Source organism: Stigmatopora argus, chromosome 8, assembly GCF_051989625.1.
Source record: "Stigmatopora argus isolate UIUO_Sarg chromosome 8, RoL_Sarg_1.0, whole genome shotgun sequence".
NCBI lineage: Eukaryota > Metazoa > Chordata > Actinopteri > Syngnathiformes > Syngnathidae > Stigmatopora > Stigmatopora argus.
The window spans coordinates 13,970,001-13,995,366 of record NC_135394.1 but is presented as its reverse complement, the minus strand read 5'-3'; the positions used below and the strand labels follow the sequence as shown (position 1 = coordinate 13,995,366).

The 25,366-nt window shown below is 39.3% G+C and overlaps 1 protein-coding gene across 2 annotated transcripts in view; it reads left to right on the top strand.

The window, feature by feature from the left end:
• The window catches only part of scfd2 (sec1 family domain containing 2), a 105,877-nt gene that overhangs the window by 1,945 nt on the left and 78,566 nt on the right, over window positions 1–25,366 (top strand). For both annotated transcript variants that reach the window (XM_077606789.1, XM_077606787.1), the window contains exons 3-5: window positions 488–656; window positions 9,846–9,973; window positions 15,401–15,576. In XM_077606789.1, coding sequence (XP_077462915.1) covers window positions 488–656; window positions 9,846–9,973; window positions 15,401–15,576 — 473 coding nt within the window. The remainder of the gene's footprint in view (window positions 1–487; window positions 657–9,845; window positions 9,974–15,400; window positions 15,577–25,366) is intronic.

Sequence of the window (25,366 nt, the reverse complement as noted above, 5' to 3'; positions counted from 1 at the left end):
TTTTTTTAAATAGTGGTGACCCTACTTTGCAGTTTTTCGTTTATTGCGGTCATGTCTGGTTTACATTAACCACAATAATTGAGCAATTACTGTAAATTATTTATGTAATGGGACAAAAATTGAGCTACATTAGCATCTGTCACTCTTGTTTTCCCCCCTAATGTCTTGTTTATATGCTTAGACATGTGGAATGTGAATCTGAGTGTCTTTAACAGATAGAGTTTTATTGTGCCACATGGGAGTTTGGTGTATGCCTATTGTTGTTGTTTGAACGTCTTGCTATTGGGGTAAAGAATATGGTAGTGGATGGACGGAGAGAAAGCAAAAACAAACAGAAGTACATAAAGGGTACATTATTAAAGGATGTTTACTACATCATGAACATTAAAACAAATGCAACTTAGATCCTTTACAAAATTTATCTTGTTATAAACTGCTCCTTGTGTTTTTTGCTATGGATTTAAAAATGTGCTCAATTGTGTTTCAGGTGCTGTCGGTCACCACGGCGACAACCTAGTGGAGAAGATTTTGACGGTGCTGAAACCTCTCCCCGGTCACGTGACGGACGTGCAGGTGGACATGCGGGAATTGACCCACGTTCTGATCAGTGCTGATTCAGAGAACTGCGTGGCACCGGGATGCCTGGCACAAACTCGGTGAGTTTATTTTGAATAATTGTGTGTAGATGCCATTTAAAAGCATGTGAAAGGGGTCAAATGATTTCAAAGGGTTATTATTGTTAATACTATCGCGAGTGGGTCAGCAATTTTGGTTAGAAAAACAAATTGAACGTCACTAGGCAATCAGTTGTCATTGATCAGACTTCAATCTAATCGTAGTTGCATTAGATTGATTTAACATGCTCAAACAAAGTATTTTTTCTTTCTGTTTTAGGATCAAATTAAAATGAAGAGTATAGATGTACATAAAAACTTCCTCTAGAGCCCTTTTTTCTAGTCACTTTCTATTTGTATTAACAGCAAGCTTGTATTTATCTCCATTTACAATGGATCCCCGTTTATGTAGGTCTTGCTTCATCGCAGATGTTTTTTAAAGATCTTTTTTGGAGAGCTATACTTCAAATATACTTAAAAAAATATTACACTATAGTATCTCTATAATGTTGTTTTTTTGCCAAGCAAGTATGGGTTCTGAACTTTGTAGAATCCTCTACAACACAGGTGTCAAAGTGGCGGCCCGGGGGCCAAATCTGGCCCGCCGCATCATTTTGTGTGGCCCGGGAAAGTAAATCATGAGTGCCGACTTTCTGTTTTAGGATCAAATTAAAATGAAGAGTATATATGTATATTAAATTTCCTGATTTTCCCCCCTTTTAAATTAATAATTGTAATTTTTTAATCAATTTTTTCTGTGTTTTTAGTTCAAAAATCACTTTGTAAAATCTAAAAATAAAAAAAAAGCTAAAATAAACATTGTTTTAGATCTATTAAAAACTGATTATTCAGGGCGTTTAATCCAGTTCTTTTAATCCATTTATAAAAAAAAATCTAAATATTATATCTAAAATGGTCCGGCCCACATGAAATCGAGTTGACGTTGGTCTATAGGTTTAAAAAAAATCCACAATTATTATTCATTCATTTTTTGAACCGCTTATCAACACAAGGGTCGCGGAGGGTGCTGGAGACTATAGCAGTTGACTTCAGGCCAAAGGCAGGGGAAACCCTAAAAAAAAAATTGGAACGTGGGAGGGAACCGGAGTACCCGGCGAAAACCCATGCAGGCCTGGGAAGAACATGCAAACTCCATTTGAGAGCTTGTAAAGCTCACACAGGCACCGAGTAGGTCGGCCTGGCACATGATCGCCACATGCGAGGTGCCAGTGGTTGCGTCAAGCTGCGCGGTCGACACGTGTTTTACATGGTCAGGATCAGGCCGACATCATTTGTTCCATTGGCCTCATTCATGTGGTCGCAGGGAGGCTGAGCGGACGTCTTGTGGCTTTTATTGCTTTATTAGTCCCTGGAAGAGAACATGGGAATGCATGGCGAGGCGTATACAAACAGGCTAAGTGCAAATACCGCGGATGTAAACTTTACATTTCGCCACCTGTCATTGTTTGTAAATTGTTAGGCTGGTGAAAATTGCATTGAGTAGTAAACATGTATTAAAAACATTCAAAGCAAAGCACTTTAAGTTTGAGTTCAGTACCCAAGTAGTATATTTTATTTCACATTGAGTGAATGATTAGCTTTATGTTGTCATCACATACTGAAGCCAAGTAAATCGTCGAGGACGTATAGATGATTAAGTCGGTTTAAATCTACTAAAAGGAAGATGATGGGGTGTATTCAGCCATAATGAGCAATCAGTGGGAGTGTTATGGCCAGGCATTTTGCAGAACAGATGTCCCAGTCGAGACTCGTCGCAGATGTTCAGGAGACGAAAACACGGCCAGAAACGCAGCTTTCCCAATTTATTTGAGGCCCATGTTGAAGACAATGCTCTTTGGTGTTCCTTTTTTTTCATGTCATATACCTTTAAAAACATCACATATGTTTACGCAGGCATGCATTTTAACGTTAAAAAAAACTTTATTCCTTTCACAGAAAAACTGGGCAATCTAATGAGGTCCACATACCTTAAAAGACACATTTCATGTAACAATCTTGGATAAGACAAATATTTTTTCTCCATTTTTAATCTTGCAATACGTACGCTGAAAATAATTTCAATTTCCTTCATATGCAACTATGTTTATTAATGTTTCATTGATCTTGTAGTTTCCGATAAAGACAACCCCATTAGGATTTCCTAAAAACAAAGCAATTGATCGTGCACCAATATTAAAATAAAATAAAAGTTAAGCATTTATTAAATAGTTTCCTATATAAGATACATTTGCACTTTCCTACAACAAAGCTAAGTCGATGTTGAAGTTTCCCGTAAAGAAAACAAACAATGCATGTTGCAAAACAAAACATTTATTGTTGCACCTTCACAAAGAAGGCAATCTTTCCTACGTTATACTTTCCTACAAAGATAGAAAATAAAGACGTTTATTTAGACGAACAGCCCTTTTCCTAAAAACAAAAAGAAAATTCAGTTCTTGATTATCGAATATTTTTTTCCTACAATAGTCGCTATTCTCTGTGTTAAAAAATGCACTATTTTGTTGACCAGCCTCCGACATGAAAAAAAAAAAAATCCACGCACTGCCACACATCATTTAACTCCGTCATCGTCTCCGCGTCGTTTTGGACCTCTGAAGCGTTTCCTCCCACTAGATGTTAACACACCTACAGTATGATTTATCCGACTATTTTTAAACATCGCTGTGTTTTGACGAGAGGTTTTACATTGTTGTCGTTCGAAGGTGGTTTAGCGTAACCTGGTATTTCCTTCCAGTGATTCCAGGTTTTTAGCGTTGATTAGCGTGTCCACCTCCAAATACTCTTTGGATTGCGGGTAGACCCCACACTTACGCAATTACTGTCATATCATTTGTGTCTGTAACCTGCCGAGGGGGTTGTTAGCCCGCCCTCGACCCGCGGTTCTCGTACTCACGCCACCGAGTCTCAGCGCACCTTTTCTTTCGTTTCATGAGCTAGTTGAGTCAACCCAGGGTGTCCAGGGTTTAATAAACAAGCGCAATGTGGAGTCAACGTTTGTGGTCGGCCACCTTCGCCGCCACGTCTCTGCTGCTCTTGGCTTGCAAAGTCCCTCTCTCGCCTTGTGCGGTGCGTTTTTGAATCCCATTGGAAGAGGGCACCGAGTTTCCCCCTAACCTGGCGGTTCTTCGGACCTTGATCCTCTTGGTGGATGTGTGTGCGGCTGAGTGCATGGGTGGCCGAGGTGGAGATCTGGTTGCGCGTATCCGACCGCACCCTAGCATGAGAAAACATGGCAAATGTGCCTGGAATATTGCACAGCAGTGAAAAAGTGACTATTTCTATCCGAGGGAACATGAGCTCCGGTTGAAAAAATATATATGCTGGAGTATTGGCGGTATGAAATGCAGAGGTAGGCCAGCGAATGACAGACAAAAGGTCTTTTCTATGTGGATAATGTGGGGGGAACACAAAGGAAGTTTTCTTAGGATAAAAAAACCACGAAAAAGATAATGTTAATATTTTTTAATGCTAAATCTCTTGGACTTTCCTGTTAAATAAATGGCACACTTAATATATATAGGTACTGTATACTTTTGTATATATGCCGTATTTGTAACTAAAAAGAATGATGACTGAATCAAGGGTACGGCTTATATGCGCATTAATTAGACTTGACCTAGCGCAAGACAATGCAGTTGATTCGGTCATTTATTTCAAAATAAAGATAAGATAAACTGATAAAACGCTAAACAAAATTAATTTTGACGTCTATGAATGAAATTCATGAAAAAAAGTGACATTTTTCCGTTTACATTTTTAATCCAATGACGGTTCATGTCCTGTCCTACACCACGATTTCAAAGCTCTGATTGGCCATCCCTTTGTAGCTTGTAGCCGTCATAAATTCAACCTTAAACAGAAATACGGCTGTTTCATTATAAAATCCTCATTTTTATCACATCAAAAGAGAGCCGTCCCCTTTTAAAAAGTAGGTTTTGGTAGGGATTTAGCAGTAATTGCCGTAATATCAGATAAGACTGCTATAAAATAGAGAAACTATGCTTCTCTTGGTCATCATAGTGTTGGACCTACACTGAGGATGTCCTCCAGTGGATGACTTTCACCTGAACAGCTTGCATCCATCAAGCCCGAGATAACTTTTTTTTTGTCCTTTTGATGCCGTCTTTTGCCATTCCAAAGGACACTGCACATTTATTCAGAAACACGCGGATCAAACATCCGCCCAGATAAGATTTCAGTTCCTCATACCCATCTTTTTAAAAGAACTCACGCTGTTGCCTTTCATTTGAAATGTTAAAAAAAGAAGAAAAAAAAATTCCTCTGGGGCCCTTTCTTCTAGTCACTTTCTATTTGTATTAACAGCAAGCTTGTATTTATCTCCATTTACAATGGATCCCCGCTATGTAGGTCTTGCTTCATCGCAGATTTTTTAAAGATCTTTTTGGGAGAGCTATGCTTCAAATATACTACAGAATACTTAAAAAAAATATATCACTATTGTATCTCTATAATGTCGTTTTTTGCCAAGCAAGTATGGGTTCTGAACCTTGTAGAATCCTCTACAACACCGGTGTCAAAGTGGCGGCCCGGGGGCCAAATCTGGCCCGCCGCATCATTTTGTGCGGCCCGAGAAAGTAAATCATGAGTGCCGACTTTCTGTTTTAGGATCAAATTAAAATGAAGAGTATATATATGTATATTAAATTTCCTGATTTTCCCCCATTTAAATCAATAATTGTAATTTTTTAATCCATTTTTTCTGTGTTTTTAGTTCAAAAATCATTTTGTAAAATCTAAAAATATAAAAAAAGCTAAAATAAACAAAGGCAAAGGCAGGGGACACCCTAAATCAGTGTTGTTGTTTTTTAACGTGGGAGGGAACCGGAGTACCCGGAGAAAACCCACGCAGGCCCGGAAAGAACATGCAAACTCCATACAATTGGATTTGAACCCAGGATCCCAGAACTGTGAGGCCAACACACTAACCACTCATCTGCTGGGCCGCTCAAATTTATTACAGTAATCCCTCGGCTTCACAACATCCTGGATTTTTTTCCGGGGATTTTTTTAAATTAATTTTTGGGGTATAAGTTCGTTAAAATGTGAAAAGCGGAAGCCACTCCCCTGTCCTCCGCTTGCTACTAGAACTCATCACTGAAGTAAAAAAAATTTTTAAATAGGGGTGACCCTACTTTGCAGTTTTTCGTTTATCGCGGCCATCTCTAGTCTACATTTACCGCGATCATCGGGGGATTACTGTAAATTCAATCATAAACAGGAATTTAAATAGATAAGCAAATAGAGAAGCAAATGACCAAGTTAGGCGAAGCTTGGTGTCCATTCAAAAAAACACATTCCGATGGTTCACTTAGCCTGTTCATTTTATTTGCATTTCATTTGTTATCATGCCTTACTCCCTCTTCTCACTTCCTGCTCCAATCACCCCTTACCAAACCTCCATAAATCCGCTGGGTCATTCTAGCGTCGCTCTTGCCAGGACACCCAAACACTCCAAGTCCTGCATCTCGTGAGACATCTGTTTCAGAAACTGTACAGCGCAACGTCATCGCATATGTCTCGATGTCCATATATAACGGAGCACATTTGCCACACAGACAGTCGCGCTAATGTTGCATTAATGTACATTTGGGGTCGAGGGGTGTAACTTGCGTTGGTGATGACATCCCCCCCTGAAATGTGGAAGATTTAAAAGCTGTGCTCTGAACTTTACCAGCTGTCAACAACAGACAGGTCAACAAGCGTCTGAAATGAAAGGCGACGTAAATTCCGTGTTGTTTCAGGACCATACGCGCATAAACATATGTTCTCACTCCAGTTACGGTTCTTCCTATGACTTTTATTGGATGTGTTATTTTTTTCTGGTCTGTATTTGTTTCGAAGAAAACGGCGGAAACTTAATTGTGTTGCAGCTGGGGCTGAAATCTCAGCCAAATGGAGGTTTTTCTATTAGAAGGGCCCGGGAATTAAAAGCAAATGAACTCCTACGAGAAATTTGAATTCCATTCTAGAGCATGTTTTAGGGATGATATTTAAACACTAAACTGTGACTCAGTCCTGAATCATGACATGAACTTTGCATGCATGTGCGAGAGTGCGTCACGCTTAAGTGAAGATGGTTGAAACTTTGAGCAAATTTCCATAAAAGTATGCAATACAATTTCATTATTTATTTTCTAAACTCTTAAAGTGCAGTGTTAATGCTCAGAATTGCAATTTTTCCTTTTTTTAGCCTTTAACAATGATGTATTTTAACATAGCCTGCCATTAATGTTCAATTCATATCAATGTTGGAATGCCATTGACGGCGATAGACGTCCAGCCCATTTTGACTGGAAGGCATGACAGCAAATGACGTCTCTCCGTCAATTTCAGCTAATGATTAACTTGCCAGCTAAGTATTCCATGAGGTGTTATTTGCTATAAAATGCTTTAGAACCATGTAAATTGTTACAAATATTCGCATATGTGCACACTTAACACCTTTGTAAACACACAGGCAACTGTAACATTCTTCTTTGCCTTCTCACACACTTCCAGTAACAAATCCCTCCTACCCAACAAGCATACAACCCCCCTACCCCCAATTAATGTATGCAGACAGTCATCTGTTATTTCATCACATAAATATGCCTTCTCATTCCACCGCCTGCTTTACTCGATGTTCAACTACCTTTGTAGCGCTTAAAAGGACGAGTAGGAGTGCAAGAGTGCCCCCTTCAGACGGTTTATTACAAGTTATTGTCCCCCCACATACCCCTCCCAGTGTTCCCCAGTGTGGTTTTGCTCACCTAGTGCAGGACCAGTATAAACCTCTGGAAGCCCCGCCTCCTGGCTGACCAAATGGCCCAGCAGGGAAGGTGTCAAGAGGTGATGTGTGGGGGTGCGTACGTGTGTGTGTGTGTGGGTTTGTGAGTTTTTGGTAAAGGGCGGGCACGGAGCCAAATGAAAACCATATTTCACCCATTTCTTTGTCCATGGTCCTCAGGGACGCACGCTCAACTCCGATGTTTTGCAAACGACGCACAAGTAAGCGTCCTCAGAATAGTAGAATTGTAATGTAGTATTTCAAACATGTTAATTCATGATTTGACCCCCACCCCCCTCCATCCTATTCATTTTAATAATGTTCTCCAAAATTGTTGCCATGTCATCGTTTTGGAATTTCCCTCAACTTAAGAAAACGTGCATTTTGTTGAGGGAAAAAAAGCTGATTTATTTTTCGTGTATGTAACGAAACAGCCCGTGTCGTGTTTGCTGAGTTTTTTTTTTTTTAAATCGTTTTTGTTTGACTAGTCACTGAAGACTGCAGCCGTTACCCCCCTTTCCCCCTCGTCCAGCCCTGAGGTCTGGAACAAATTACATCTGATATTAAACACATGGCAGCAGTTAGAAACACAAAAGACGGGGATGACGAAGACACAAAAAAATAGGAGCACATTTGTCAACAAGTGCCCCCTCCCTCCATCTACCTTTGCTCGCTTTTTTTTTTGTCTGTTTCTTTCGTTGCCCGCTGCCGTCTCGGAATATTTCGTAAGAGAGACGTAAAAGACGGGAATCGCCTTTGTTTATTCCCCAAACAACAAACTGTCAATAGTGAGGAGAAATGCAATGGAATGTCATCGGTGCGTGAATCCAGTTGAACAAGATGGAGTGCCTTTTGATTTCCTTTGAGTCGTTACCCATTATTTTGGTTTTGAAGCATATGATTGACAATTTTAGATATATATATATATTTATATATATATTTTATTTATTCATCCAAACCAGAATTGGTAAGATGCGACTCAAAAGCCATCTAAAGAAAAATAGACCAAGAAAACGCTTGTTTTTTCAGTTCACAGGTCGGTCAAAAAGTCCCAAAAAGAACATGCTTTTCTGAACAAATAGCACGAAACCAAACTTTCTGTTAGCATTGCACTGAAGGCAATCAACTCCGAACTGACGCAACCTTCAAATTTAAACAGTAAAAACCCATTGAAAAATAAGTTCACTCAAAGGTAGGTGGAAAACATGCAAGTATACAATGGACACAAATATGCATCATTATTTAGATCTCTTTTGATATCATAAATGTTTGATGGTAAAATTGGATACACTCAACTTTCTCCTAAACATATACAGTCTTCCTTCTATTATCGCGACTTAACTTGTCGCAACTTAACTTATTGCGACTTAACTTATTGCGACTTAACTTATCGCGCCTTAACTTATCGTGACTTAACTTATCGCGAATTCGGTTCTGAGCAATTTTTTTCTGCTATTTAAAAAAAAATTAAGTTCAGAAGAATTTGAAAATTGGACCCTACTTAACGATTATTCGATTAGATTAGATTAGATAACTTTATTCATCCCATATTCAGGAATTTCACTGTCACAGTAGCAAGAGGGTGAGAATACAGACACAGCAAAAGACATTTTGGACATAAATAAATAGGTAATATTGCGGCTATGTCTGGTCTACATGAACCGCGATATTCGAGGGATTACTGTACATGTAGGAGCATTGGCTCCCACCACATTTTTAAGATCGCAGACATTTGACAAGTAATATTTGATCATTTTGAAACATGTTTGTTCTAGCAAATGTTGATAGTGCTACACTCACACACAAGCTGTGTACAAAGATCCCATTAGCGAGGTGGATCAGAGTGTTCTGTTCGCGAGGAGATATGAAAGAGATGCTATCAACAGGAGCTTAGCCCTCCACAGGCTCTGACACACTACGATGGTATTAACATAGATGGAGAGAACATTCCCAATGCTTAGTCACTGTTAACTCTGCCTTTTTCCTGTGCGGGCTCCCAAAGGGGAGTCGACGTACTTCGGCTATCAAACTGACAAGTTTCTTTCGTAACTATTTTGTCCATTCACGCACATCTGTGCAATACGTGAAAGATTCTAGATAGAGAACAGAATCGGGCAAACAATTAAGCCTTGTGGAACACCACAATAGATATCCGAGGCTTAGTGTGTTCGTTTGTTCGCTTTTCTCAGTGTCACCACAATATGATGTAAATAAATGCATTTTTTTTTATTGTGACACACTTTATGTGGTTCAAATACCGAATGAGACAAAAACACTGTGCAGTCAATAATACAACAAAAGCAAAATTCTCTCAAGATGGAGTGCACATTTTTTTCGAAAGAGAAAACAGATGTCATGGTATACTGCCAAGATTTACTGTTTAAAAGTGTAACTTGACGGCTCTGTTTTTTTTTTTTTGCCAGGTCGCCTGCAGCCCGTTCCCTGTGGGAGGCCATGCTCACCAGCAAGCACAAAGAAAGTGTGATGGAGGTCCGGCGGCAGCTCGTTGAAGCAGCCAGCAAGGAGAACCTGCCCATCAAGATGAGCATGGGTACCAATTTTCATATTAACATTTTGGTGTATAAGTGTGCCCTACATGAGACTAATGTGTGATGTTAACGTATTGAATGCCAGGGTCTTGAATATGGGTAAATCAAAAATACTTGGGTTTATGGTCCCAATTATATTATACTATAGTTAATATACTACTTTAGTTATTAAATAACTAAAGTAGTGTAATTTTTTTTTAATGATTTAACATTTTCCAAAAGTGCAGTTTTAGTATCTGTCTTATTTAAGCGATTTTTTTTTTTTTAATTGGACAAAATTGAATTTTATTATATTAACATTTTGGTGTATAGGTGTGGCCTACATGAGACCTAATGTGTGATTTTAACATATTAAATGCCAGGGTCTTGAATATGGGTAAATCAAAATACTTGGGCTTATGGTCCTAATTATTTTATACTATACTTAATATACTACTTAAGTTATTAAACAAATAGAGTAGTTTAAATTCATTTTTTTAATGATTTAACATTTTCACAAAAGATAAGTGCAGTTTTAGTATATTTTTCTTATTTAAGCAATTTTTTAATTGGACGAAATTGAATTTTACTATATTATATTAACATTTTGGTGTATAAGTGTGGCCTAGATGAGACCTAATGTGTGATTTTAACATATTGAATGCCAGGGTCTTGAATATGGGTAAATCAAAATACTTGGGCTTATGTTCCCAATTATATTATACTATAGTTAATATAGTACTTAAGTTATTAAATAGATAAAGTAGTTTAAATTCATTTTTTGATGATAAGTGCAGTTTTAGTATCTTTTTCTAATTTAAGCTACTTTTTAATTGGAAGAAATTGAATTTTTATTATTATTTTTCAAAAAGAAATTGTCATTGCTCACCACTGACAACGGTAGATGTCCAACTACATTTAAACATGGAGGACTGGCTGTGAATTCTCACATTTCAGTGACATTGACGGTGTTTGACGTCAAATAGTTTTCAGCCTCTCAAAGTCAAAACGTGTTGGAATCTCGATGGCAGCCAATATGCTAATTTTAATGCCATATAAGCATTCACCACCAGAATTTCAATTGACTACAGGAGAAGGGTCACCTCACCCTGTAACAGCTCTGTTGCGCCACCTACTGAGTCAATGTCAAAATCTTCACTCGGACTTTGTGTTTGCACATGTGGCCATGGAGGAAATGTGAACCACATGCTGAAGCTGCGACACACACACAAACGTTTGCAAACTTTTGTTGTTTGTTAATGAAGCAAAGGAGGCCGCGGCAAGGGATAAAAATATGTTTTGGCACAGAAAAATCAAGTCATCACGCTATGTCACACACAAATATGCACAGGTCTATTAGTCCCAACGTGCATGTTCACCTTTATGCAACCTTCTTACTCACATTGCATGCCTGATGTCAGCATACACGCATACACATTTAAAGTTAGTGTGAAAGTTAGCATCTGGCATAAAATAGGCAGGCCCTTTTTGGTCCCTCTGCTCCTGTAATGTGTGAGGGGGAAAAAGTGTCTGGTAACAGGCAAATTGTGTGAAGTGTTGTATGTTACACACACTCACACTCTCAAGCATTTGCGTGCACGCAGGTTTGTGCTTAAAGGCGTAATTTGTGGGCCATCCAAACATTTAACCCCGATCAATGAGGTTGCCGGCTGCCCGATGTAGGATGCAAACAGACACTAAGCCCAGGGTGGTACTCTCCATTTAAACGTCAATTTACACAAATCTTCTTTGGACGAGGACCAGAATAATAATACGGGAAGAACAAGTCCAATTATGTTGTATTTAATGTGTTAGGGCGTCCATGTCAATAAAAAATAAAAAAATAAAAAACTTTTACTACGTTTCTATACTAGACTACCTAGATTTACAAATTGTATTGATTCGTCAGAACCGTTGGAATTTAATTTACGAGTCCACTTTTTTCAAACCGTAACCTTCCATGGACTACTTCCGAAATATAGTCCTTCAGTCCACAAACGCCAGAATTCCGACATCCACTGCGGCCCATTTTGGCTTATTGATGTCTCAACAGGATCAGCTCATGCACCGAGAGAACAAGAAAATGAACCATTTTCTCAGAACCTCCGCTTGACCTGTCAGATTTCGCACTGCGCATTTGGATGATGAAATTCCCCCGTTGTGTGGAACGTGTGAATGTAGTTGTGTCTGGAATTCATCTGTTGCATTGGGGAACTTTTCTGGAACAGCTATATCATCGTTGTCCATCTGTCCATATCTGTTGGCGTATGTAATATCTTGCGGATTTATGAGGGGTTGAATGCTAAGGCCAAAAACGCGATTCTTTCCAATGTCAACATCCGTAACAAGGTTTTGAGAACTAAATGCTAAACATTTAAAACAGCATTTTATTCTGTATGAATAAAGTGAACGACATTCAATCGTTGACTGCCATTTACAGCAATAGATGCAGTGCTTATGTCCCAGCCATCAACCCAAACATAAATCTGTGGAGGATTGTATCCATCCTAGCTACTTTTAGCCTGTGACCTCCAATCCCACATATAACAGCTTGGACCTAAAATGTCCTCTAGTTGTCCTCACTTTAGGTACATAAATACTAAAATTCCCTCGTTTTGGTCCCGATGTCCCCTTTCAACGGAGAGTTACTCACGGGGCTGTCCAGCCACTGAGGTGAGCTCTAAGTCAAAGCTCCCCCCGCGCAGAGATTCTACATCACTTAGCCTCGTATTCACCTCTGCTCACCTACAGCCGCTTTCAAGTAGCTGGACTAAATCATCGTTTGCCCTTCTACCCTTTTTGTATCCCTCAAGACTTTGATTATAGGCTCAACCTCACTAGCACTTTCTACACATTGAGCTGCTCAACATATTTATAGCACAGTATATGGTAGATTTGCACCCATAAGTGACCCAACTCGTGGTTTGAGCCATTGTTTAGTGCCAAAATTCGAAATACTTGCAGTGAACAAAACTGATTGAATCACATTGACCGAGATAAATAGCAAGAAGCCGTTAGCTCAATAGTCTTAAAAAGCAAGGCTTCAAGATGTTAAATATCGCTTTTAATTCAAGGTTTTTCTCAAACGATGGGAGAAAAAAAGGAATTGCACGTTGTTTATTTTAAAATATCCTATATTTCTCATGGTGCTAGTGTCATTGTACAACAATACAGTGTTTGTGAAATTTGTCTTTGCAACTGCGTAACTGCATCGTACATCGTAAATACACTATTTCATCCCGTATTCGGGAAATTTCTTGTCATCAATGAAAGTATACATTCCTACATTTTTTAAAAGACTTTACCAAAACAACTTCGAGGGCTTTTGGGGGCTTCTGGAACAGATTACGTCATGTCATTTCCATTTATTTCAATTGGGCAATCTTTTGAGATACAAACATGAGCATGTAACAATTTCGACTCTAATTCTATCGCTCCACTGTATAAACTCACTCATTCCTAAGACACCTGCTTACATTATTTGTTATTATGAGGCTAAAAAGTGATATATTTAACCTCAGGTACTGGCAAAAACTTGTAAAAGGGCCTGGTTTATTTGCTCGTAGTGTGTCGCATTCAACTCATATCGCATGTGGCCAATTGAGACCTCAGAATGAAGCCAACTGTGAACTCACTCTTCCATGCAGTTTTATTTTTCTAAAACTTTGATACTTCCTTTGAAATCCGTCCGGTAATGACTCACCGCGGATCGTTCGTTAGCACAGATAAGAGCGTCGGTTCAATTCGAGGTCTTTGATAACGAGAATGGGGTTTTGATTCACGTCGGTAGGAGCCTTGCCGTTGAATCCGTTCGACGAACAGCGCGCTGTTTTAGTCGGCCATTAGCCGGTGGAGTTTTGCTTGGAGCTGGCACTGGATGCATTTCTGTGCTCGAATTATGGTTGGCAAGTGTAGGTCGGTGAAGCTGAGAGGGTTACATTGCCAGGAGTTTTTTTTTTTTTTTTTATGGCGGGATATGCTCACAATAGAGCTTTTCAAGCTCTTGCACTGAAGCTTATTATATGAAATGCTTTAATTTTTACACGAAACTTGATCTTACCTTTTGTAGAAACGAGAAGTGTTTCTAAGATTGCTGTCAAAGAATTTAGTTTTGTAATTATTCTTCCTTTTATTTCCTTACTTTTATATACTAGTGATGTTTCTGACTACTATAAATGAATGGCCTCCCTCTCGGATTCCGTTTTCACCCCCGTTACCATCGTGGTGTCAACGGACGTTTTAAAAAGCTTGGCAATATGGCGAACCTTGCATTAAGAACGACTGGAGTTAATAACTTAAACCACTGGTGTCAAAGTGGCGGCCCGCGGGCCACATATGGCCCGCTGTATTATTTCGTGTGGCCCGAGAAAGTAAATGATGAGTGCCAACTTTCTGTTTTAAGATGAAATTCAAATGGAGATTGTAGATTATTTCCTGTTTCCTCATTTTAAATCAATAATTGCAAACAATTTGTACTAATTTGAATGTCCAAAAATGACCTATCGATTAGCACGATCGAGAAACTGTCAATTTATTAATTGATACATTTTGGCAGCCTAGTTGGAAGACATAACGGCCCTCCGGATGTAATCGAAACTACCACGTGGCCCCCGACAAAAAATGAGTTTGACCCCCAATGGCTTAAACTGTAAACTGTACTTTGCTATAAAAAAAGCTTATTATTATTTCAAACCCATGTCATTTGAGTCACTTTAATAGCATTGTTCAGATCATTAGATTTTGTAAAATGCAAAGCAGCATAGACTGTGCTTTCAAATCATTTCCACTAACAAACCAGGCCAAACATAATTCCTCCCAGTATCTTGAGGCGATTTCAGGAAGAGCACAAAAACGTGAAAACATTCATTTATCACTGGTAATGTCTTTACTTGTATTTTCAAAAATACTGATTGAAATGCTAGCCTCAGGAGTTGTATAAAGCAAGTATCTATCTATCTATTTAGCATTCTGGAAGGACCTTGTCCATGTGTCCTGGTGCTGCTCGAGTCATGTGTTTGGCCTCGCTAAAGAAAACATTGACCGCCCGAGTCCAACAGGAAATACTCCCACATCTGGTGCTTGTTCAGAGCATCAACATGAAGACGTGGTCGTTACGGGGGAGTTAATGCGTGCCCCCGTCCCTTTACCCCAAGGCCCCACCGTCCATCCTCTCGTGTTGCTTTTGCCGCCTCTTCGCGGGACTCACTGTAAATAATTTCAACGCGGATCGGCCTCACACGTATTAGTCACAGTCTTATTAGTTAGCGCACCTCGCCATTGTGTTGTCTATTTATACTGTTCCCGCATAACGCTGTTCCCATCGGGATGCATTACCCCCATTTGTGTGTCCTTTCTATCCTCGTGCCTCCTTGTTTATTTTTAATCCATAATATTGTAGAGTATGTATATGTTGCAACGATAACGGTGTTTTTTTTTTCCATCTCTTTAAGGCCGAGTGACCCCCGAGCAGCTGTGCTCTTACGCGCGACCGTTCCGAGGTGAAGCGGGGGCGCTGGAGAATCACTGTGGGGTGCTTCAGCTGGGACTAGCCACGGCGCATACCCTCCGACACCCTCTGCTTCCCCGTTGGGACGCCTGCTTGGCCTTTGAGAGGCTGCTGCTGCAGGTCAGTTAGGGCTATAACTTTTGTAAACTTGTGTTTATAGCTGGGTTACATTCCAGAAGCACCATCAAAATTATGAAATAGAGGGTGGGTGGTTTTTTTGGGGTGGTTATTTTTAATAGGTTCAACCCCAGTTTCCATGTGCTTGCACCATTCACAACACAAGCTTGTATTTGATATTGTGATCGTGGAAAAACATAAAATCCTAAATCCCATTTTGACTTAACCAAAAAAAATGACCTTTAATTGTAAACAGCAATAGTAAAAGCTGATAAACAAATTCTACCAGGGCTGCACGATTTTGTGGTTGAGATAAAAAATGTAAAAACATTTTTAATCTCGGTGCTCACTTGTCATGTTAAATCGAATATATGTACATACAAATTTATTAGTTTGGCATATTTTCAAAAGTCCCTCAAGAAGCAAAGAACATTACACATTGTGCACAAAAGTACATCAAATATATACAAAATATGCCATGAATAAAATAATATATATAAAATATTTCATATTCTGAGCATCATCTGGCTTGACACTGATGTTTTTGGTAGACAAAAGCTAACACATTACAAGATATTTAAAAAAAAATCTCATCTTATATTTTTCCACAAAACCCAGCCCCAACTTGAATTCACACGTAGCAGCAGCAGACACCAAAAAATTAAACCTAATATATTTAAACAAATACAAAATGAAGAGAGTTGAGACTATTTAATTTGGCGGAAAAAATATCTACCATGTTTCAAAAAAGCAGAATCTGCAGTTTTGTGCGCCTCAAACGCCAAATATTTGCCCACCGTCCCGACCACACAACTTCACAGATGCCACTTTGAGTAAATCATCCCAATAACCAGCAATAAATTGTAATTAACGTCTGCTTATTAGCGATTCACACCTTTTCCACGGGTAAATATTGAGTTTGCCTCGGACCAAGCAGGTAAGTGGGTGTCTGCGGTTTTGATTGCCGGTGGCTTCCATGTTTTGAAACTAACTGAAGGGGTGGGAGCGAAAAAATGCAGACTTCCCTCTCTGTCAACAAGGTTGTTTGGAAGAAAAACATTCACATCCAGTAAATACTGCTGCTAGGGAAAATGCCCAATGATGTTTAGCATGTTAAACGCTATTGTACACACTCAGTTATGACTTGAACTGAATCATCCTAAAACATCATCTCCGCTATCTTCTTTTGCACTTTGCAAAGCCATACCAAGGAGCTTTTAAGACCAGGTGTAGGGAACATATGGCTCGGGAGCCACCTGTGGCTAACCTGTGAGGTAAAATATGGAAACCGCTAGTGAGAGAGCTGAGTCTCGAACGCACCAATAGGAGCATTGCGCCGGCAATGTGGCGTTGACCTTACCTCTATCGCCGCTTAATCATATTTTATCATTAGTCTTCATCCATACCCTCATTGATCCTCTTTGATTAGCAACAGTGAAAGAATTCAGAGACTTTGTACATTTAAAAGTGCTGAAATGACTTAAAAAATGCACAGTTTTATGTTTTTTGCATTTTTTATTTTCTGAGTAAGGCTCTCAAGGAAGACCGGATTTTCTAGCCATATTTGTCGCTCAAAAAATGATGACTGAACCGAGGGTACGGCTTATATGCGCACAAATTAGCCTTGACATGCACGAAACGCCATAACAGATAAAACGCTTTAAAAAAATATTTTGACGTCTATGAATTCAAGAAAAAAATTAACCCTATCTTGCAAAAACTCACTTGTGCCTGCCATTGCTCGCTCAGGGTGCCGCCATCTTACCTAGGGATGACAAACGAGACCATTACGAACACACTTCCTGCTTGTACTGCTCACGTGACTTCATTTTTGAATTTCAAAGTAACACATTTGTACTCCCTATTAAAACCATGAATGTAGGTGAAAATTGTGAATCAGGGGGTGTCTTATACGAGAGAAATTGTAAAATTCAATGATTTTAAGGCAATTTAAAGGATACGGCTTATACGCGGAGGCGGCTTATATGCGAGAAAATACAGTAATGTTTGAAAATATTAATTTTTTAGGGCTGTCTCTGTCAAAAAGCTTCCCGACCCCTGATTTAGTCAATTGAATCAAAGTAAATCGTGGCAAAATAAAGCAGACTACTACCAAAAGTCAATATTTAAAAACATACTCGTAAAAGCCTCCCGTCCCTCAGCTAGAGGCCGTGCTGCTTTATTAAAACGAGGAGGAAGACTCCAGGGCTTAAAGTTCCAGCATCCATTAACTCCGTGGCTCCACTTTGATCCTCTCTCCCATGGCTGACTGCCTGCACCACCTGACTTTCAACTTTCTCACTAAATGCACACGTTAGAACATTTTAGCTGGGTAGCCGTCGGCCGTGCTGGGCCAATACAATCTCACAATGCGAGAAGTTGATGTTGGACTCCCTTTTATTGCGGTATTAGGGGTAATGAGTTGTGTGTGGGCTGGTATTTAGGGGTTTAATCGTCATAAACTGAATTCATTTTATCCTGTCGTGCATTTGCCACTCGGACACTGCTGAAGGGGGCAACCGGCACTTTCAGGGCAGTGGGTGTTCTTTGAGTCCCACCCACAGGTGTGGGCCAAGCTGCAGGAACGTTTTGCAGAGCGTTGAGGCGAAGGGCCAACGAGTTCAATGTTTGGCCGACATGCTCATGTTCTTTGCAAATACGCTCCGATATGTAGCAGAGCTACCAAATACTACAAATCTTCTATTAGCAAGGGTGTCCGACTCGGGTTGGTTCGCGGGCCGCTTTAACGTCAACTTGATTTCACGTGGGGCATTTTAGATATAATATTTAGATTTTTTTTATAAATGGATTAAAAGAACTGGATTAAAAGCCCTGAATATTCAGTTTTTTATAGATCTAAAACAATGTTTATTTTAGCTTTTTTTTAAATATATTTTTAGATTTTACAAAATGATTTTTGAACTAAAAACACAGAAAAAATGGATTAAAAAATGACAATTGTTGATTTGAAAGGGGGAAAATCAGGAAATGTAATATACATCTATACTCTTCATTTGAATTTGATCCGAAAACAGAAAATCGGCACTCATGATTTACTTTCCCGGGCCACACAAAATGATGTGGCGGGCCAGATTTGGCCCCCGGGCCGCCACTTTGGCACGTGTTCTAGGGCATCAACTTTTGGCAACGTAAAGTCTGTGTGAGACTTTTTTGGCGTAATATTAGGAGATTTAAGTAATATTTGGAGAAATGTCCTAAAATGATGCGATTAAAAATATTACATGACTTATTTTTGCGTCACTCAAATCAGAAGTTGTTCAGGGTTTGCAAACATCAGATTTTGGTGACATTACATCAGTGTGAAAAATTACATTTTGTAATAATTTTGGAGGTTTATATGATTCCTGCTGATAAAACTTTGAATTTGGCCGCCGGGCCGCTACTTTGACACGTGTTCTATAGTTTACTTTGCCAGTCTTTACCAAACTACTAAATACGCATTTTGATTAAAACGATGAAAAATCAAGCCATATTTACAGGGGAAAAATTTAAATGTTGAAAGTCTTCGTTTTTGGGTTGCCATTTTAAGGTAAGGTCGAGTTTTGCCTTTTGGACGTTCAATTATTCTGAAAGTTAAGTAGCGTTTGTTAGCTGAACCAAAAACTGAGTAATAGTTGATTTTTCTTTTTCTTTCATTTTCTTGCTTTAAAGCAATTTTAAATCATTTAAGATTTAGTTGAAATTTGAAATCGTATTTTCCTCAATTAAAATTTGTTCAAAATTCGTTTTTTTTTTGCGATCATAAGCAATGGTTTAGATGTGAGTAGTGGCTATTTGTATTTTATATATATATGTATATTTATATATGTCCTACTAATGGGCACAGCTCTTGGAGTAGCCCACCTTTCACCTTGGGCCTCCTCTAGTGCGCCACCATGAGACAGGGGCACGGTCTGAAAGGCTGGAATTGAGGAGTGTGGGTGGATGCTGGACCTGGCTGGCACAGCCGTTCGGGAGAAACTCAACAAACGCCCTCATTCTCCAATTCCCAGCACACCGCAGGGCACGCGATACCGAGCTTCCCATCAACGTTTGGTGCGCCCAGAGCGCCCCAAGTCAAACAGGCGCAACCGCAACAAGCCACCCACTGAGTCCAGACCAGCAAGATGTTGTAGCTACATCATCTTCGTCTGCGTTAGTCACTCAATTTTTTTTGTGGGTTTACTTTACTCGAGTATTTTCATTCACAGCATTTGAAAAAAAAAATGTAAAATGCGTTACGTTTTTTTTTTCAAAGGGGCATCATTTCAAAATCGGGCCGTTTTAAATGATTATTGATGGAGATCTAAGGTCCTGTAAATGTTTAAAAAAATGATCAGTCTAATGATTTTTTTTTACATTGGTTTTTAGCAAATCTAGCAAAAAATGATCATTCTAATGATTTTTTTTACATTGGTCTTTAGCAAATCTTGCAAAAAATGATCAGTCTAATGATTTTTTTTTTACATTGGTCTTTACCAAATCTAGCAAAAAATGATCAATCTAATTATTTTTTTATACATTGGGCTTTAGCAAATCTAGCATTTTTTTATGCTCACGCAAAACCTGATTTCAGTTAACATAAGGAGGATTAAGCATATAGTAAATAGATCTCATTGTTGATTTTTTTTTTAATTCTTTTGATTCAATTCGATCAGATTCAGTCCAATGCCGATCGGATACACACTTTGAGATCAGTAAAAAGTTCGTAGAGGTCAGTAAAAAGTTTGTAAATAGTAACTAAAAATAAATAACACCACGTGTTTGTATTAAGGTGAGTTCTGGTGGTACCTAATTTTTCAGTGGTCTAAAAAATCCCCCCCAAAACTTGTTTGATACATTTAGCCATTTTCTTTAAACACTCATCTCTGCATTTGTGTCAAATTTAGCAGACATATTTCAGTTTTTCAGGGATTTTTAAGTATACTCCGAGTTCTTTTGCCACCTCTGGCGTGAACGTGTATCCGTACGCGGTGTTTACAACAGTCACGCAGCAGGGGTGAAAATCTTCTCTTACCGCGCGTCCTCTTGGAATCACAGGGCTGGGATTAGAGAGGGCGGCATGTCTGCAAACATTCAAGCGCAAGAGTTATTAGTGGTCACTGTGCTGTGCAGATGCAAAGGCTGCACAGGCCCCCGTGTCGCCTCGTCTCCCTCGGGGTCGCCGTAACCGCCCGCCTGGCTCTTATCTGCCCGTCTTGTGTTTGACAAGAAATGTTGTGTATATACATGCCAAAACGGCGACTGAAAAAAACAGGCCTCGCGACTGCAGCGCTCGTCTTATCTTCGGGTTTGTTTATGCCCAAACTACTTCGAGTAAGCTGTTTTTGAAGGAGTTTTTCCAGTGTACTCTTTCATTTGGGCTTGCAAAAAATGACTCAAAAGGATGTGGTGGGACAGTCGTCGTCAAATGGTGAAACTCTTGAAATACCAAAACTATTTTATTTTGGAAAAGTATATATGAAGGCGGAAGTGTTGGTTTTACATTAACTGCTGGTGCTGTTTCCAAACATTGGATTGGATAACTTTATTCATCCCATATTCGGGAAATTTCGCTGTCACAGTAGCAAGAGGGTGAGAATACAGACACAGCAAAAGACATTTTAGACATAAATAGATAGGTAATAAGTAAGGTAATAAATAAGTACATGAATAAATATATAAATAAAGTGTTTTGCTGATATATATATATATATATATATATATATATATATATATATATATATATATATATATATATATATATATATACATATATATACATATACATATATATATACATATATATACATATACATATATATATATATATACATATATATATACATATATATGCATACATACATGCATACATACATACATATACATGTGTTTTGTTATATACATGTTGGAAATTCCCTTTCAAATTTCCTATTTTAAATATCACCAAAATTCACCAGTTTTTGGACTTGTACAGGAAACTTTCTCACGACTTTGCATTGCAGTGTAGCATGTCAATTTGACAAACAATAAAAACCTGGAACTTCTTATCTTAATGCATCTAAAATCCTCTCAAATGCATATTCTTGGCCCGTAAAAGTCATCCATTCCTCGGATTGGGGCGTTTCTATGATAGCCGCCAACCATTCGCATTCTATAAAGGCATCTGTGTGAGTAACTACACTGCAGATAATCTGCATTACAAACGGCAATTTGTAAATACTGTTTCAACGATTCCACTAATGCACTCTGGACATCTTTCCAAAATATTTTGGCATCTTTGTTCGACTCATGTGACATTTTGACAGTTGCTGTTTCATCTTTCATCCCAGGACACAATGGTGAAATCATCTGAACATTTCTTACACTTTATCTATCGAACCATCTATATTTCAACGTTTTTCGAATATCCCAACTTCATTCATGACATGCAGGCATGTCAGGTTCACTCTCATATTGCAACGTTTTGGACCCAGAGAAATTTTACGGACGTTATCTTTTGGCCCTGTCTTATTTTTCAAGCAAAATGAATTCATCGCCATTCACCATTTAAACCCGGCATCAGTCTACGCTACCACGTAATTGCCAGACCCTTCACCTTTCTCCTTTGCCCTTCTCTCCTGGACGTACGATGACCTGTAAAAGTCTCGTTGTATATGCCCAGCAGCCATACTGACTGACTATAAAGCCCATGTCACTGTGCTGTTATTCCAAGATTTACGAGGTCGCGCCTATCCACCGCAACGCTCCACGTCTGCTCGCAGATGAAGCATCTGGATCGCATAATTCCGCCGGGTGACACGGGAAAATGTTGATATTGCTCCAAAGTTAACTTTCATCTTATCTGAGCCGAAATGCCACAAAACAATTCACAATTCAGTAGTGGGGGGGTTGGCGTTAAGCCTCTAATAGTCCTGCTCCCCCAGGGTTCGGAGTCTGTCCCTGAAGCCCAGACATTCCCCAGCCTCCTCCGTCGATAGCATCCCTTGCTCAGGAAAGATGGAGAGGGCCCGCCATTGTAAGTGACTTAAGGGCCCAAATTGTCCGACGTTGACCCCTTTCCCAGTTTCCCCACTGTTTAACAGCGTCGCAACCTGGCCCGACAGTCTCCCCCATCCTTCTAAGTCGGCTACGTTTTGCTTTTATCCCCATGTTTGCCCCGAGCTACGACTCAAAGAAGCCTAAAAGGTTAAAACCCATGTCAAGGACTTTGCTGTCTCGTCTTATGGCCTAAAAATGCATTCCAAATGATTTGTTTTAGGAATAGAGACTGGAATTGATTGGTTACCAGTCAGGTGTATTAGCTGTTTAATACAGTCATTAACAAGGATGGGCAATAGTGTTTTATCCGATACCGGTTGCTACTCGATGCCTCGATACGGCTGGTTAAACCGTTCTTCGACGAGGTTAGGGTAGGTTAGGGTAGGTTAGGGTAGGTTAGAGTAGGTTAGAGTAGGTTAGAGTAGGTTAGGGTAGGTTAGGGTAGGTTAGGGTAGGGTAGGTTAAGTTAGGTTAGGTTACGTTAGGTTACGTTACGTTAGGTTACGTTACGTTAGGTTACGTTAGGTTAGATTAAGTTAGGTTAAGTTAGGTTAGGTTAAGTTGGGTTAGGTTAAGTTAGGTTTGGTTAGGTTAGAACTTTATTTCATGCCGTATTCTGGAAATTTCTTGGTTGCAGTTGCAAGACAGTAGCAAGCACAGACACAGAAGACATTGTAAACCTAGGTACTACGTACAAAAAAATTACTGTCGAGATTGGTAAGGAATACTTTGTTAGGGTAAAACTTGTAGCTTGTTCTGTTCTGTGGCGATTTGTCTTCTCGTGGGAGATAAGTTAGGGAAAAGCATTCTCAAAATTCTGATGATAGGAAACTGACATTGAGTGACAGGTCCCCTCTTTGTACTTTATTCTGGTGTTCCGTCACTTTCATTTCATTGAAGTCATCACTGTGAAATCTGGCGCTTTCAGCCTACTGTGAATTTAAATGAGTTGATCATTAGTAGACTCCCATTCCATTTGAACTGGGAGAATCTGCTGTCCCTCTTATCTCAACACACATTTCCAGAAAGAGACTCCACCCCTAAAGATGTACTTGGTCTTTGCATGCATCCTTGTGAATCTGCTATTTGTACACAAACAATTAAAAAGTCCATTTTTCATATTGCGTTCCATTTCAATTCACCCACGTCTCATATCCTTCTGCATTTCTTTGTCCTATTTTTCACCGCATTGCGCCAACTGTTGCACGTCCAACCATCTGTGATTGAGACAACCCTCCCTTATACCGAAGCAAAGTTAGGAGGGGGATGCGTTTGTCACGTATTTGTCTTCCTTCCTGTGTTTGGCTAGAGATGATCACATCTGATGCAGTTCACTCCCCAGGAAGAAACCCGGGACAACTCCCCCCTTCTCTCCACTCCAATGCTTTCTAAAGCCCCTCCCACCACACCACCGTTCAATCCCGGGTACCTCGAGACGGCTGTGTTTACATTGTTCAACGCAGCTCTGTCCTAATGTACTATCTGTGTAATAGGCAGCGAGAAGGCTGTTTATATAGGGGGAACCTTTTTAACGGAGGTGATAGAGTGGTGGGCCGGGGGGGGGGGGCAACACAAACTCATCTCACTTCCTGTTATCGTTACCGCGATGGCTCTTTTCTCTGTATTGCTCATCGCTAATCACCTCGCCATCCCGCCGGCAGTTGTTTCCTTTCGTGTACCCCGGTAAAAAAAAAATCAATGAACACGAAAATCAATCAAGTGGCTTCATATTAAACCACTTTGCCGCTCGATTGTCATTTGCATGCGCTCGCATTTTAATTGTCCCGCTAAGCGTCTTTCCACGAAATTTCGCCTCACTGAATTGAGACCTTTTGGGAATTGCTTTGGTTTTAATAGCCGTTCCGTTGAGTTAGAGCTTTGCGAAAGGCAGATGAAGTTCAAATTGGATGCCGCCGCCGAGCCCTTGAGCAGCACATTTTGTTCCTTTTCTTCCCTTTGCATTGTTTTGCATCACAAATGTACAACTGCAAAATATTCAGTTTTATGCTGGCGGTGGAGGAAAACTTTTCTTATGGCATTTCAAAAGGAAAGAATAAGGCCTTATTATGTTAAAAGCCTACTGAGGATAAGCGCAATGAAAAATGGATGGATGCTTTGAATAGTTTGAAAGTGAGGAGGAAAACAAATCAGGTTTTGCCACAATCAAGTGGATTACAGGAGCACAATTTGATAAAAGCCAAAATCCAAAACGCTTTCTTAGCATACATTTGCCCCGTCTAATTCAATATTCCCATTGCGAGCCTTCACTTGAATGATTTAAAAACACTTTATAGTATTGTCTTTTTGTTGTGTAGTAATACTGGACAATGAGTAGACGTCATAAAACAAGGAAACTGCAATCTGGAAAGTATTTACGGCTTATAAGCAGTTGAACTTTAAAAAATATATCAGTAAAAACACACTGCTTATGATATACTGTATGCAGAGAACAATATGATACGGAATATAAAACTAGATGTACCGTTTGTGTATATGCACAGTATAAGCAGCAGATGTTGAAATAAGCACCTTAAATACTTTACAGAATGTGAAGAAAGGTGCTATTGTCTATAGCAATAAACTATATATTTAGCAATAAATAGTTTATGCATGGAGACGGTTGAAAATGAACAAACACAGGAAATACCATAGGATGGATGCAGAATGAGAACAAAAGCAGAAAGAATAGTTAGCAGAATAATGTAAAACCACATCAGCAAGGAATGTAATATTGTATTGGATTACTGTTTTTTTTTTCTTCTCACTAAAGCCA